The sequence below is a fragment of the Solea solea genome, chromosome 4, assembly GCF_958295425.1.
Source record: "Solea solea chromosome 4, fSolSol10.1, whole genome shotgun sequence".
Taxonomy (NCBI): domain Eukaryota; kingdom Metazoa; phylum Chordata; class Actinopteri; order Pleuronectiformes; family Soleidae; genus Solea; species Solea solea.
Window position 1 is genome coordinate 10,325,476 of NC_081137.1, and position 15,129 is coordinate 10,340,604.

The following is a 15,129-nucleotide window of genomic DNA, read 5'->3' on the forward strand; positions in this document are numbered from 1 at the left end:
CCTCCCTCATGCAGCACACTCTGCACATCAGCAGAGAATTCTACAGCCTCACTTCAGCGATCATCCTGTGACCTCACCGACTGCAGCCTTAACTGCACTTAGCTCCATTCAAACTATGTGCAATGTCAATTTGAAAAAAAGTGAATGTTAATTTATACAGTTTGAAATGTATATAGAGGTGAAAATGATATGGAAGCAGTGACGACATATAAGATGCCACAGGTGACAATACTGACTTGCTTTATTATGACATTTATTTAAATGTTTTTGACTGAAGACATTATTGCAAAAGTGATTGAGCAGATTATCACTCAGTGGTAATAAGAATTCCTTCTTGAATCTTTATCATCTTCATGACATGGAGAGTGTTGAGCTCCAGCTGTGGACGAATCAGCAGAATGTTTGGATCTATGGAGCGCCATTTGATGTGCTTTCTGTTGTTATTGTTGTTGTAAATAATCCATCTGCTTAGTCACTACAGTGTTTTGTTATCGCTGAGTCATGAAAGAAAACAGAAGTTGATGCATTTTTGTCATGTTTTTTTTTTATTTAAGCATCAAGTGTCTGTTTTTGAAGGTGTGTGAGTTTAATCACATTTGTACACACACTCGGCCCATTGTTGTTTCATACAAAAAACATTGAATATATTGTATAAAAAAAAGGTCTAGACTACATAATTGTTTAATTTATATGTCCAAAAGATGAAATATGTATGTTTCATGATTTTAAAATGAGAGTGTTTTTGTAACAGATAATGAAGTGTCTTATTAAAAGAAGGTATTTTTTGTGCTTAATTTGGTGTTTGTACAGTCACTTCTCGCGTGTTTCTTTCACTCTATTAATTACCAAACTAAGCTTTAAAACTAAATTAATATTTTTTTAAGAAATCTAAAATTACATTCTAAAATATACCTTGATATTATTCTATACTGAAATATTTATAAATCAACCAGGATATTGATTTGAAAAAGAATATTTTAAACACACATGTTATTCTGAGTATGTTTCTCAGCTGTGTGTTCTTAAAGGGTTAGTTCAGGATTTTTAAAGTGTGGTTGTAATGACACAGAGTCTCTGTAAACTTAGCTGCCAACAGGCACACAAGGATGAACTGATTTTAGTCCCTTAACAATAGATTCTATGACTGCTTAAGTCTATGATCTCTTAATAAGACATTTTCCACTTCATCTCACGGTTAAACAGCCTTTTTGTGACTGTAAATTTAAGTTTGTAAACTCCTAGGCTGCATTTAATATTTCCTGTTTGTGGTAAACCTGTTAAGGCGCGTGTTTACCAGGGTCCACGATACATCTGTAAATCGCGGGCTTAAGCCTGTGCAACATCTGTAAGGCACAGTGAACATACGGTTGTTCAGACGGTTAGAAAATAGAGTTTATTTAACCATTTCTCTACCTTCCAATCTCAAAGCACTACTCTAAGGTTTGTGTGACAAGTAATCAGAATTTACAAATATGAAAAGACAAGAGCACTCGGTTTCTTTTGCTCTTTCTCTCCATCTGACATGTTCCATGTACGCTGATGATGTGTCATTCTCTCTGGAGGTGTAGCCGTTAGCTGACAGAAACATCTGTCACTCTGTAAACCTTGTTGATCAGGGCTTCCACCTTATCTCCTCCTAGATGGCAAAGATCAAGGACACACACGATGTGCGTGTCCTCCAGCTCGCTGGCGGTCGCCAAGATGTCCTCTGCAAGGACGAGACAAAACAGCAGGATCCTGAATATGGCGTCATGTTTTAGTGAGTGAAGGCTGCTTCCTGTGAGGTGTCTGTTGCTGTCCTACCTGGCTCAGGAGCAGCTGAATCACTGTGGTCGTCTCTGAGAGGGCAGAGGAAGCCTGAAGAAAGGCACGACAGCATTGTGTTGCCATGGGGATCCTGGGGAAGTCCTATAGCCCTGGGCTCATCAGCACTCACCACAGGAAAATACGCAGCATCAACAGCTATCTGCTTATTAATGCCTGACAGGAAGATAAAAAACAAAACAGTGTGGAAAACTGAGAAATCTCAGTAATTCAAATAAGATGGAGCTGTGGTATGTAACATTTGTCGAGTCAATTTAAATCTGTAGTTTACCATGTTTTTGCCTTCAAAAGGCAGCTGTGAGAATCATAATTGACCAAACGTGTTGTCAGAAAGGCCTGAACCAATACTAATACCTGACATTGAATGGAAGCAAAGACCATTAAAAAGATGTTTTACTGAAAGGAACCGTCAAGCTGGTTCTCACCACAGGGGGCAAACCACAGGCATGTACAGCACAGTCAGGGCTATTAATGTGTCATCAGCTCATACAAAGATATATGTGTGTATACACACACACACACACACACACACATACATATATATATACATATACACACATATATTCAATTAAATTTTATTTGTATAGTGCCAAATCATAACATACATTATCTCAAGGCACTGTACACAGACAACATCAAGGAGATGTCTCTGAGACATTCCTGGAGTTGAACAACCTGATTTATTTCATCCGGCCTCATTGATAAATATAGCTGTGTGTCATCTGCATAACAATGAAAGTGTATGTTGTGCTTTCTAATAATGTTCCCTAGAGGAAGCATATATAAGGTAAAAAAGTATAGGCCCAAGCACTGAGCCTTGTGGAACTCCACAATTAACTGTTGTTTGTAGTGAGGCTTTATCATTAACATGAACAAACTGGAATTTAAACCAGCAGAGGGCAGCACCTGTGATACCAAGAGTCTGCTCCAATCTCTGCAGTAGAATATTATGATCAATGGTGTCAAATGCAGCACTAAGATCTAACATGACAAGTAAAGAAACTAGACCATTATCTGAGGCCAAGAGAAGGTCGTTACTAACTTTAACTAGTGCTGTTTCTGTGCTATGGTTTAATCTAAAACCTGACTGAAAATCCTTAAACAGGCCATTAATGCGCAAATATTCACATAATTGATATAAGACGACTGCCTTTTCTAAGATTTTAGAAACAAAGGGAAGATTAGATATAGGTCGGTAGTCAGCTAAAATATCTGGGTCAAGGGTCGCTTTTTTGAGAAGGGGTTTAATAACTGCTATTTTAAACGTTTGGGGCACATATCCAGTTAATAAGGATAGATTAATTTGAGACGTCTGTTTAAGAGCACGAGTGTTGGAGTTAAACCATGGTGCTCGTCTCATCTGATTCACCACTTTCTTTTTCAGAGGGGCAACGCAATCTAATGTAGTACGCAGTGAGGCTGCTGTACTATCAACAAGGTTATCTATGAGGGCGGGAGTAAAATCACAAAAGGTACGTTCAGATGTACTGACATATGGCACCGAGTTAAATAAAGGTTGCACTGTCTCTTAGAATGTATTAATATTATTATCAGACAGGCACCGACTGTAGCTGTATTTCTTATTTATGTTATTGTAGTTCATTATTGTACAGTTAAATGTGAGTAAATAATGATCAGTAAGGAGAGGGTTTTGAGGAACTATGTTTAAGTTATCAATATCAATACCATACCAAGTTAAAACAAGATTGAGGGTGTGACTAAGGCAATGAGTTGGTTTATTAACGTGTTGATACACACATTTCTTTAAAAACTGTTCCTTTAATGGTTCACTCCCTACACAAGGAATCCGCTTGTAAAACACATGCCAACTTAAGTTAATATCTTGAGATTATGTTTAGCCTTTACCATCTGGAATCTGTTGTCAACTTCTCACTGTCTTGCACCAAATTCCATAGAGAAAAATGAACATGTTTAGAGAGCAGCTGGTTTACTGCTGTGTTGTCTGGTAAGTTTGTGTCCCAGAGGTAAACCTACACTTCAAACACAGGGTCAGCAGTCATAATAACAGATTTGAGCTGCACAGGAACAATAACTACTGTGTGCCACATTTCTCTCCATGGACTTTGGTGCAGGACAGTGAGAGGTTTACAATCTTGGATGAACATATTCTTAATATGATAGACTAATGCAGGCACTGAGTTTAGTTTGGTGATCATGTTTTCAGTGAGAGGAACTGTCTGTGTCTCAAGCTGGTTCCTATATGTGACAACCTCATACAACCACACTTTCAAAAATCATTTATAAAACTTTGCACAGGATTGACATACACAGGAAGTGCTTCGACACATAAATATTATGATTAATAAAACCATGCAAACACGTCTCACTTCAGTTTCCCTTTATACAACAACTGGTGGCGACCATAGAAAAATGCCCCAAATTAATGAATAAAGTACTTGTTAGTGAAGTGGATGCATGCAAAACTATTTCATTTGGTGAGCACAGTATTGAAATCACTGATGACCAAATCACGTCACACTGTCAGAATGTGGCAGATGCTGTGAATGCAGCTACCTCAGACGGCCAATGGTGTGCTCCACAACAGCGCCACCTGGCTGTGCCACACATTAGAGCTCCTCTCCTCAACACTGGGTTGGGAAAAAAAAAAAAAGAAGAATAGCCACTGCTTAAGTGGGTAACTACTGTTTCCTATAAGGTTAGTGAATGGTTTGACTTTGTAAGGGAGGTTGTCAGTCAAATTGTATTTGTACGTATAGGAATCGTCATAGAAGACTGATTTCTGTGTGTGATCCTCTGTAATTCTGGGCTCAGTGTGGCACTAAGATCCAGCAAGACAGCACATGGAAGTCAGAACCAGTCATTCATTCATCACATTCAAAATCCTCTCCCCACAAACTCTTCCATTTTCCTCCACTAGCAGTGACAAAGAAGCCATTTTGTGTCTATACACACTGTGATTATGTTCCTTTTTATACTTAATCCACTGGATTGAATTGGAACAGCTTCAGGTGTAACGGTTAAACTGCTTCAACATGAATGTTCTGCACAATGATGGCAAGAACAATAATTATGTATAACTATAATAATGTTGGAATGAAATTAAACCCAAACCATGAAATCCTCACTAGATGCATAATATATGATAATTACGTCTGGAAATTTCACTCCTGTTTCTATCTTCTTATTCCTTTTGGGTTTGTAGGTCGGTGTTCATTTCAGAGAGTATCAGTTAAAAACATGTCTTCTCGGTTCTCCAAGACCTTGGTAGCAAAAATCCCCAACAAGAGCCCCGGATGTTCCCTTAACCGTCTTACCTAATATTGTCACTTGGTAGAATCCTGGACAGAACACAGGTGCGATGGTGTCAGTGGTTTGCTCTGGTGTCCACCACATTGACTGAAGGTTACTCCAGCGCAGCAGGATGTTCTTCTCATCAGTTGTGAACCTCTGAGAGACACTGTCCTCACAGAGTCCACCCTGACTCAAATGTTCAGACACTTCCTCTCTTTGCTTTGGCCAGCTGCTGCTTTCCCAAGACAAAATGTCAGAACCTGGTGAGAAACATGATACAGCATCAGACATGATCACTCGATCAGATCCTGCAGTAAAGGTGCAACTCCAGTAATTTACCCTCATTTGGATTTTGTGACTGTGGACTATGCACCACATCCTGAGCTTCTTCTGATTCAGAGTCTTTGTCTTCCGGCTCTCCTCCGTGTTCTGTGTTTTTTTGTTGCGCTCTTCTGTAGGAGCAAAGACAAATAAGCTTGGGGTGGTGGAAATAACTTCCTGTTAACAAAACAAGATAAATCTTAACTACCTTTTCGATGTTGTGCCACTGAACTCCAAGGACTGCGTGCTTTTCCTGGAAAACATGTTACATTTACAGTGGTTAACAAATTTATTGGACCACCGGTCACAAAAACAAGAAAACGTGAATATTTTAGAAATCTTTCAAAAAGTTCTAAAAACGTATGTTCATGTTCAGGAATGCAAGTAAATAACTATAATTTGACATCTTAATCAATCTTATTTTGTAAAACAATACATTTCAAATTCATGGATAACAACAATTATTATCGTTTAGCATTAAAAATATAATTTCTGTTAAAGAGCATCTAAATACTACATCTACATATTAACCATTAAATAAACATAAGCAATGCTGTTTTAGCTGTGGCTGCACTTGTGGCTTTGTGGTAGTGGTCTAATAAAATTGTTAAGCACTGTATATCACATTAGATATTACATTAACCCAAATTTAATTTAACCCTGAATCAATGCGTTCAATCAAACCTGGTATGAATTCTTCTTTTCCTTCTGCTAGGTGAGATTTTCTCAGTCTGCTCGGCTGCTGAGGGCTGATTGTGTGTGTCTGCTACACACATAACAGTAGAAATGTCTGACAGCTGCAGAAAAAAGAGGTGACTTTAATGTTTATTGATCCTTAACCTAGAAGAAGATGCTATGAATGTCTTTTTTTTACCTCTCTCTCTTGCGTTTCTTGCGACTGTGTGGTCTTTGGTGTTTTCATGTACGACACTGATGTGATCTGTCCTTGAATTGCCAGTTTTTTGTGTTCCCTATATTGCAGCGTCTCTAACTCTGTCTTCAAATCAGCCGCAGAAACCAGAGGCACTTGAGCTGAAGAACGAGAGGAAAGAACAACATGGACAAATAAAACAAGTACATTTGATGGTGTAATTCAGAATTTTAAATCCTCAATGTACTGCACTGGACTACAGATTAAGAATTCACTCCATGCAAATAAAATAAAAGAACAATTTCATATTTTTATTCAACTTTTTTTGTATGATGGGTTTGCATGAACACATCAGGTTGAGCAAACTGCTTCTAACTTAAGGAACGCATTTTCCTCAAGACAATCTCCTGTGAATGTTGGAGAGCAACCGTGGTAAATCATCACCCCCAGTAGAAGGCCACACTTCCTGTACCGGAAAGTGTTCAAAATGGCATCAAACAGTCACGAAAACAACAGCAGTTGAAGCTCTGCTTTCAGGATCCACAAAGAAAAGTCTGTTATTTTTGACAGCCTCAGTAGTGGAATATAAAATGTCTTATTTTAACACAGGTGATACAGAACAGCAATTACAGTTTGCTTCTAGACCAGCTGTTATTGCCGTGTCATCTGAAATACACAGGTAAATAAAAAGTCTTGTCAAAGGAAAGAATCTATGTTTGCAATGGAAGAAGGTGAAGGAGAAAAGTCTCTCACTGATAGGGTAAAAAAAAAAAGTGTTGCTCTTTCAGTCATGTCCAGTATTTATGACTTTTTTTTTTCTTTCTACCACTAGAGGTCAGTCAATCAAAAACAATAACAGAATAATCAAGAAGCAGAGTGGAATCATGGGAAGTGTTCTCCTGTGCATTTGCAATTAACAGGGACAACTGTAAGCAATTAGTGACAAATGCACACAATTAAATGAAAAACCAAAAAGACAACACACTAGTAGATTCAGTACAAGTAGTACTGAATCTTTCCTTCCTCACTCTGATCTTTTATTGGAGGTTTGACCCAGAAATTAGATGATAAAGCAGATCAAACGGTCCATTACTTTGAATAGAAATATAGATTTCCATGCATTTCGGTGCAACATTTTGGCTTACATTAATCAAGAAAATATATTAGACTCAGATAGAAAGCTTGGTTTTTAAATGAGAAATGTTACGTAATACAGTACATCCAAAAAAGTCTCTATGATAGCACACAAGCAGGAGGCCCATTGTCTGGTTATCCGGACAAGGGCTATAACTAACTATTCTTTTCATAATCGTTTAATCTATAAATTATTTGTCAAAATAATCGATTCACTTGGTCCATAAAATGTCAGGAAAATGTTAAAAATGGCTCATCAGTGTTTGCCAAACCTCAACAAACCTCAAATGTGTGATTTCTTCGTTGTATGGAGCATATGAACCACAGCTGCAGAACAATTCTGACCTAGATTTTGTTTTTTGCCACCCACAACATATTCTAATTATACGTCAGCACTGGAACAGCTCTCATCATTTTACTGACTGTTTTCAGACATGAATCACTGGAAATGCTCAAAAATTTGGGTGTGGACATTTAACATATGATGAATTTAGGAGATTGTGTGAGTCAGATGCATTGACAGAGATGGAGTCTGGGTCATGCCTGCAGGAGACAGTGACTCACTGAGATTTCTCTGGTTCGTTGTTCATACGCCTTTTCCAAGGTCACATTCAAGCACTTTTAAGTTTATTTTGAAAGCTTTTCCAGCACCTTGCATCTGTGGTAAATGAATACATACTCAAAATTTCACCGAGTGACCGTATTATGCTATAAACAGCCAAAATCATGTATTATAATAGTCAGAGTCACACTCACAAGCGAGGCCCAGACCCAGTTTTTATTTAGAGTCCGATTATTATTTATTTATTATTATAATAATAAATAAATATTTTATATTTTAATATCCTTCATCTAACAAGCAAACTATTCAGCCAATAAGCTATTTTTGTGAAGAAAAAAAAAATACAGTCAGTATGTCAAGCATTTTTGAGCACACAAAATTCAAGGATTTCAAGCACCTGCCTGAACCCTGCATGTTGTGTTACCACATAGGCTCACATGTACATGTTCCTGAAATGTCAGTAGGAGTCTGGCTGTGAAGTTCCAATTCTACACACACAAAATCCCTCTGCACTTCAGTTAAATGTCCAGACTTGTCTCTGAAGCAAAAATGTTCTGAAACCTGCAAACAACTGTGTTTATCTCCTAACCTGAGGCATCAGCCGTTGACTGTGTGAAAGTCCTGGGGGGGTGAGGGTAGCAGTAATGGCCACCAACAGCCGTCTTTTGTAGGACAACATTGTCTTTCAGTGTCTTGGTCCACTGGATGAAGCTCTTTACTCTGGGTTCATTTACATACGGTTGACCTCTGTGGTAACCTGGAGATGGATGATATAAGAGTTGAGCTTTCACTGCAGAGACCAGTACTGTCACCACAGTACTATTGTTGCTGCTGTGCTTACCTGAGATGAACATCTCTGTCTCGCAGCTACTTGTAAGGTAAGGCAATGAGCCTTCGACAGGACAAACCCTCATCTGCGTGCAAACCAGGTAGGTCACTGTGGGACGAATGATGATATACTGAAACAAGTGAAGACAGCAGAACAATCACAAAAAAACTGGCACAGCTGACTTACTTGGGCAAATAGAATTGAAGATTTCTGGTTGAGAAGAGGAAAAAATCTCTAGGATAAAGGGATGATGAGATGTACCATCCACAGCATGGACCCAACGATACGTCCAATATTTTTCCACAGCTAAGTAATAAAAACATCTCAACATCAATGAAACTGAATCATGATCACGGAGGAAATTTGCCAGCTTTCCTCCAGGCTTCGCAAATGATTGACATGTCATAGCTAAAAGGTAAACATTTCCTACCCATGTTCCCTTTACTCTTGACTCTTTCAACACGGCCAACGAATGTTACCAGTCCAATAACATCACATGCAGAATTGTTGGATAGTTCTTCCAGCTGTGACCTGTAACAAAAGTACAAAGCATGAGGCCATCTCTGGAAGAAAACTGTTCATAATGATAGGTTGTGCGTGTGCTGCATGCACAGAATAATCATTACAATCACTCAATCAATCAATCAGTTTTCATTTGTATAGCCCTTTACAACACCCATAAGGTAGCCAAATAGCTTTACATAAAATTATAAAACATACAATAAAATAGCAGATATAAAGCATATATTATAATCAATAAAATAAAAGAACAAGAATATATACTTTAAGAGCAGAAGGAAAGTGTCAGCAACAGCAAACAGACAGTCTTTCTTTTTTTGTGTAATCCAGTGCAGCGATAAAATCCATCAAGAATAGCATATTTAGCACCACTGAAGGCCTAGAAAAGGACCATGAAGATCATTACAGGTCCAGGGTGAAACATTTAAGAGAGTTCTGTACTGGCACAAATTTAATAGTAAATGGTTTGTATTTATATAGTGTTTTTCTAGTCTTGATGACCACTCACACTTACATCCAGCGCATCTATGTGCAGCACATTTTCTATCACTCATCTTTCATACCCACTCACACACTGCTGGCACAGCCGTCAAGGAGTAACATGGGGGTTAAGTGTCTTGCCCAAGGACACATAGACTCGTCACGTAGACTAGCAGAGCCGGGAAACGAACCCACAACCTTCGATTTGAAAGACAACTCGCTCTACCACTGAGCTACCATCGCCCCTAATAGTACACTATGAATAGTGTATGTATATTTGTTTAAACCTATAATCTCTAAATATATTCTTTTTTATTGCCTTAGATTAAACCTTTCATATGTACTTTAGTAAAGGGCCTTGCTTTACAGAGGCCGCCACTAGACCTTTATGCAACAAGGTCGATTCCTTACCTGGTGGTGAACTGGTAGGAAACCTTGGGCAGTCCCCACTGAGGCAGCACACGCTTCTGTGACACTATAGTGATGATTGAAGCTGGGTTGCGAGGGTTCAGGCAGATTTCTTGGAAAAATACATATGGGGTGAGAAGGTGAATGTTCCATGTGTAGAAGGGCTGCGTTATGTGTTATAGCAGAATTTGACCATATTTATAGTCAATTTCATTGTTTCTAACACACATCCTTCATTTATGGATAACTTTAAAACGACAATAGAACCAGGTATTATCTGAAATGAATAATAATAATTGTATTTTAAGATCATGTTATATAGATAATAAACAGTAGATGCTTTTTTTAGAGTGTATTTACAGTGTACTGTCATTCTCCTTTGAGAAACACAAACATCTCAAGAGTCCAGAGAAACAGCCTGTATGCAGCTTTATATCCCCACATGTCTTGTATGTCAGGATATAGACAAAATATCTAGATATTATTTATAAACCATATCACCCAGCCTTACAAGAAATTGATTTGATTTTCTATTGGCTAGTGGCTATTAAGTTGTAGGTCTTAGTCTGAATCTGGCTCATATGGTTTAAACCATGACTCTGGTGCTAAATCCTGCAGAATGAAAACCTCAAACTCATAGTGAAAGCAAACTAAATGCATGAGTAAACTATAGAACTGCCTTAAAATATGTGAGGCTTGTATTGAGAAGTTAATGTTTGCATATCAAAGCATTTGTGCCTTGTCTATTGAGGAAAAAAATGCCATCCACACAAAGAAGTGTTACTAACCTTAAAATGCCATGACCTTGATCAGTGTTTTTTGTTCTTACCGACAGAGGTAAAAGCCTTGATTCTGTGATGGTCCATTTGTGGGCGTGAGCGGTTTAAATAACTCTGCTTCAGGGTGTAGTTCTGAAGGTACAACACTGTGCCCACATTCAGTCTCTGGTAAAACTCTGGACAGAGTTCATTCCAAAGCACAAGGGACATTGTGCCGCTCTGGTCTGCAACTTCAAAGTAGGCCTGAAATACGAGAAAGCATGAGGTGAGACCACACTTTCTCACAAGATTACAGGACAAAATGAAAATAATTAAGAACATTTATCAGTGAGAAAGTGGGATCTTAGTTGACATGTACAAATTTAAGATATAAGCTTAAATAAATTGAGGTCACTTAAGGGGTAATTCAGGTTTTTTTTTTTAAGTGTGGGTGTGTAAGGTCCTGATAGTCAGCACTGACTGCATTGTTTATGCCCTTAGTGTTTAGTTGCTAAAATCTGTTTTTCCTTTCAATCCCGTGTTTTCAGTGAGAACAAGCAGAGTCATGTTATGTTTCCATGCCTCATACAGTCAACCATACACAAGAAAAATGTGATTTAAACTATGAGTTTAAATATCTGCAAGTTGAAAGTTACCTGGTAAGGAAAATCAATCTTGAGCCCAAACTTGCCATAATATCTTAATCTGGATTTGTGAATTATCTTCACTAGGAGAGGCAAAGGTTTCCATGAGCTTCTGAAGTTTGACTCTAGACTAGAAAGAAGAGTAATCTTGGACACTGTGAAAAAGAAGAGAGTGGAGACAACACATCACTGAGATTTTCTTGAATAACTAGAGATATACAGTGGTTTCTAAACATCTCTCAGTCATCAACATCGTTTGATTCTGGGTACTATAATGTATAAACATAGAGTATGTAGGCCTTAAAACCTAAAGTTAATTAGTTTTTTAGGCAAAAAGTCCAAATATTATCCAGTATGTAGCTTTGCAGAGCTACAGGATTCCTGTCTATTTGGTTTTAAAAGTTTGAATATAAACCAAATATATTAAGAAACAAAAGTGAGAACAGCTTCTGATTTGCCAAATCAGGTCCTGCTCGAACACTTCTATACTAAGACTTCAATGAGTCAGTGAGTCAAATCAGGACTCACTCACTCTCGACTCACTCATTGCAAACAAACTAGAGAATCATTAAAACCAATATTTGGATTTGTGAAACCTTTCCCTGCAAGTGAAAACAAAACTTAACGGACATTTCAGCGAGTATATTTAGACAACATGAAACCAGGTCTTGATCAAACCTGAACTCAGTTCTCGCAGACAGACTACAGAGTCAAGATACACTGATATAAATATACTGTATCGATTCAATTTACTGAAATGATTTGACTATGAATCACAAGGTCTCAATTTGATTTGATCCATGATTCGATTAAATTCCGAATATAGGAATATTTATATATTATTTGTTGCGCTATCTATTTCAATTTCAAAAACATAATTCTCCATCATAATTAACAATTATGACCTCAGCTCCTGCAAAGGTCATTTAGTCTCTTCAATAGTGAAATTTACACAATATTGTGCATTGAAGCAAATATAAATTTTCTTCACTGTACAAAATCAATAGACATCAATAGTTGGAGCATGCATAGAGGTCAACATGGCAGCATCCTATTCAGTCTACTGTTTTAGTCATAAGTCATATCGGGTGTCATATTGTGGTGTTTGCCCATTTCCAATAATACATTTTAAAGCCAATATCTGATACTGATATCATGCCAATGTCACTATATAGTTACTCATTACGCTAACATTAATATTATCCTTATCCATCCTTCATCTATGGTTTCTCCTTCTCTGAGGGTCAACTGAGGAGCTGGAAGATCCCAGATCATAGTATTAGAGCAGGAGGCATGTCACACCGTGGACAAGGTGATGAAGATGACAGTGATGATAATTATTGTTAATGTTATTGATTCTTGAAATACACCTGTTACACAACCATTACTGGTCTTTATCTCCATTTAATTTTCTTCTTTCCTTTCCATTCTTTTTTTCACCTACCTCCTTCACTTAAAGTACAGTAGACTACTAACTGCAGATTTAACATCTGTGAGGTAAATAGCATCTTTTCTGGGTGAAGTGTGACAGAGGGACCAGAGAGCTCCATCTCACCGTCCAGTACTGTGTCAGCTGAGGAGGATGCTGAGGTCCAGATGTCTCCCTCTGGATCGTCATTGTTCCATAGAGGCAGGTAGTGTTTGCGGCTCACCTGAAGGGGAACATCACTCTGCAGCTCCACACTCCTCTCCATGCCCTGCTTGACCAGCAGAGGCAGTGAACTGGCGCCTTTAATCCGGGGCAGGAGGGCAGAGTTCTCTGCACAACATCTGACCTTTTCAATGCAGATGAAGCCGTGTCCCAGTCTCTTCTCGTTGTACACATAAGAGCACTGGGTAATGCTGATGTCAGCACCGGTCCTCAGGGTGTTTGTGTGAACTAGGTGGTTTAAGCAAGGGTGAATGTAGCATTTGGCTCGCCACAGCCCGTCAGTGACAGTCATGTCGTAGCTGTAGCTGTGGGGGTGTTGCTGTTGTCCTTCACTGTGGTCACATAAATACCTCTGAAGAGTAATGACGGCGACAGGAGCTTCCTCATCTGCCTTTAACGTCAGACTCTGTGTAGACGACAGTCGCTGCAGTGTCCTCTGCAGGAAGGACGCAGGAGAAACGGCCGAAGAACAGGACGAGCTGTTGTCGTCGGTTGATCTCATGTTAGCGTGTTGGCTAAAAAACGAAAAAGTTCTTCCTGTCAAGTAATATCAGCGCATTCAAACGTACTCAGGCAAACATTTGTTACTAAGTAAATGTATACGCAGAATCAGAAACTATTACCGTTTTTGAGCATTTTAAGAAGAATGTTGACGTCGATAACGAAGTTAAAATGTTACCTCCGTCTGAAATGACACAAACAACGCGGGTGCTGTTTGATTGCGTCACGATTTGTTTTCAACAATAGCGGAAAACATATATACGCTAACTTTGTATATAAACACCATTTCGAACACTTAATTATCGCATATTTCAGTCAGTTTGATACACTAACCAGATAATTTATCTAACAAATATGTTTTTAAATTCCGCGCTGAGCTGCGGACAGTCGGCTAAAAGTGACGTCACCAAGGCGACAGTTGTTTTGACCGTTGAGTGTAGTTGCCATATTGTTAACAAAGTACATCAGTTAGAACAAGACGATGATGATACCAAGATGGAAAAAGAACAGAAATGCCGGGGTTACAATAAAAAATAAAGTAATAATAAGAAGCCTTAAGTCTTAATTGCTTTTTTGTTGTTAGATTTGGATATGATATGATGTTGTATTTTTATTTTTAAATAAAAAAATTTAGAAAATACATGTTTTCTATTGCCAAATTAGAAGTTTTGCAATTTTTGCAAATACTATTAACAAATGTTTTTACGTTTTGTAAACTACTACTATTGTAAATACATGACAGTTGCACATATACAGATGTTTGCCAAGGCAGGTGATTAAAAAAAGAGCAGTCATAAAAGACATTAATCACATTAGAACAGTAATACCATCTGTTGATCTAATGCAAATGATCTATGTCAGAGTCAATATTCAAATGAAACCTTGACTTAATGGTAAAAATCATATGTTATAACTTATTTTTTTTATTATATACTACGAAATAAATTGTCTTTCGGCTTCTCCCTGGCACAAGGAGTACACTGGAAGAGCAATGGGGATTGTGTACCTTGTCAGCCCTTGACCCGGGACAGGAATTAAAGAAAGAATGCAAATACAGACATTTGTGTCTCTCATACGTAACAACATAGATGTTATTGATCATTTTTCATTTGTTTAATCAGATTTATTCCCAACTGTATTTTTGAAAAGAAAAAAAAATCCATGTTGAGGGATTTAAATGTAAGGTAATCAGTAAGATTCCACAGGCATGAAACAAGTGTTCACTTGTTCCAGCACTGGTATTACACCTCCAACACAGATGATTCAAATAAATGGGTCATTATCAGGCTTCTGCAGTGCTTGCTGATGAACTGACCATTTGAATCAGGTGTGTTGGAGCAGGGAAACGTCTAAA

General features: G+C 38.0%; 1 protein-coding gene across 2 annotated transcripts; it reads right to left on the bottom strand.

Annotated features, from left to right (window-relative positions):
• Positions 1-209: 209 nt before the first annotated feature.
• Positions 210-14,192, bottom strand: radx (RPA1 related single stranded DNA binding protein). 2 transcript variants are annotated; one of them, XM_058627006.1, is made up of 16 exons: positions 13,898-14,192; positions 13,179-13,789; positions 11,636-11,778; positions 11,051-11,243; positions 10,225-10,333; positions 9,245-9,345; positions 9,001-9,120; positions 8,827-8,922; positions 8,575-8,742; positions 6,293-6,450; positions 6,103-6,215; positions 5,627-5,671; positions 5,437-5,549; positions 5,121-5,357; positions 1,804-1,980; positions 210-1,708 (listed from the first exon to the last, which is right to left on the bottom strand). In XM_058627006.1, exons 2-16 carry the CDS (start codon positions 13,774-13,776, stop codon positions 1,572-1,574), a joined length of 2,508 nt encoding a protein of 835 aa, XP_058482989.1. In that variant the 5' UTR covers positions 13,777-13,789; positions 13,898-14,192; the 3' UTR covers positions 210-1,571. The 2 variants fall into 2 exon arrangements, with proteins under 2 accessions (XP_058482989.1, XP_058482988.1); XM_058627005.1 differs by having other exon boundaries at positions 13,179-14,192.
• Positions 14,193-15,129: the final 937 nt, after the last annotated feature.

Bases quoted from the DNA above. Each gene is read 5' to 3' on its own strand.
- radx (XM_058627006.1), bottom strand. From the start codon at position 13,776: ATGAGATCAACCGACGACAACAGCTCGTCCTGTTCTTCGGCCGTTTCT. The intron at 10,334-11,050 runs GTAAGAACAAAA...TATTTTTCCAAG, and splicing joins CAAGGCTTTTACCTCTGTCG to AAATCTGCCTGAACCCTCGC. The intron at 6,451-8,574 runs GTTAGGAGATAA...CTCGTTCTTCAG, and splicing joins GTCAACGGCTGATGCCTCAG to CTCAAGTGCCTCTGGTTTCT.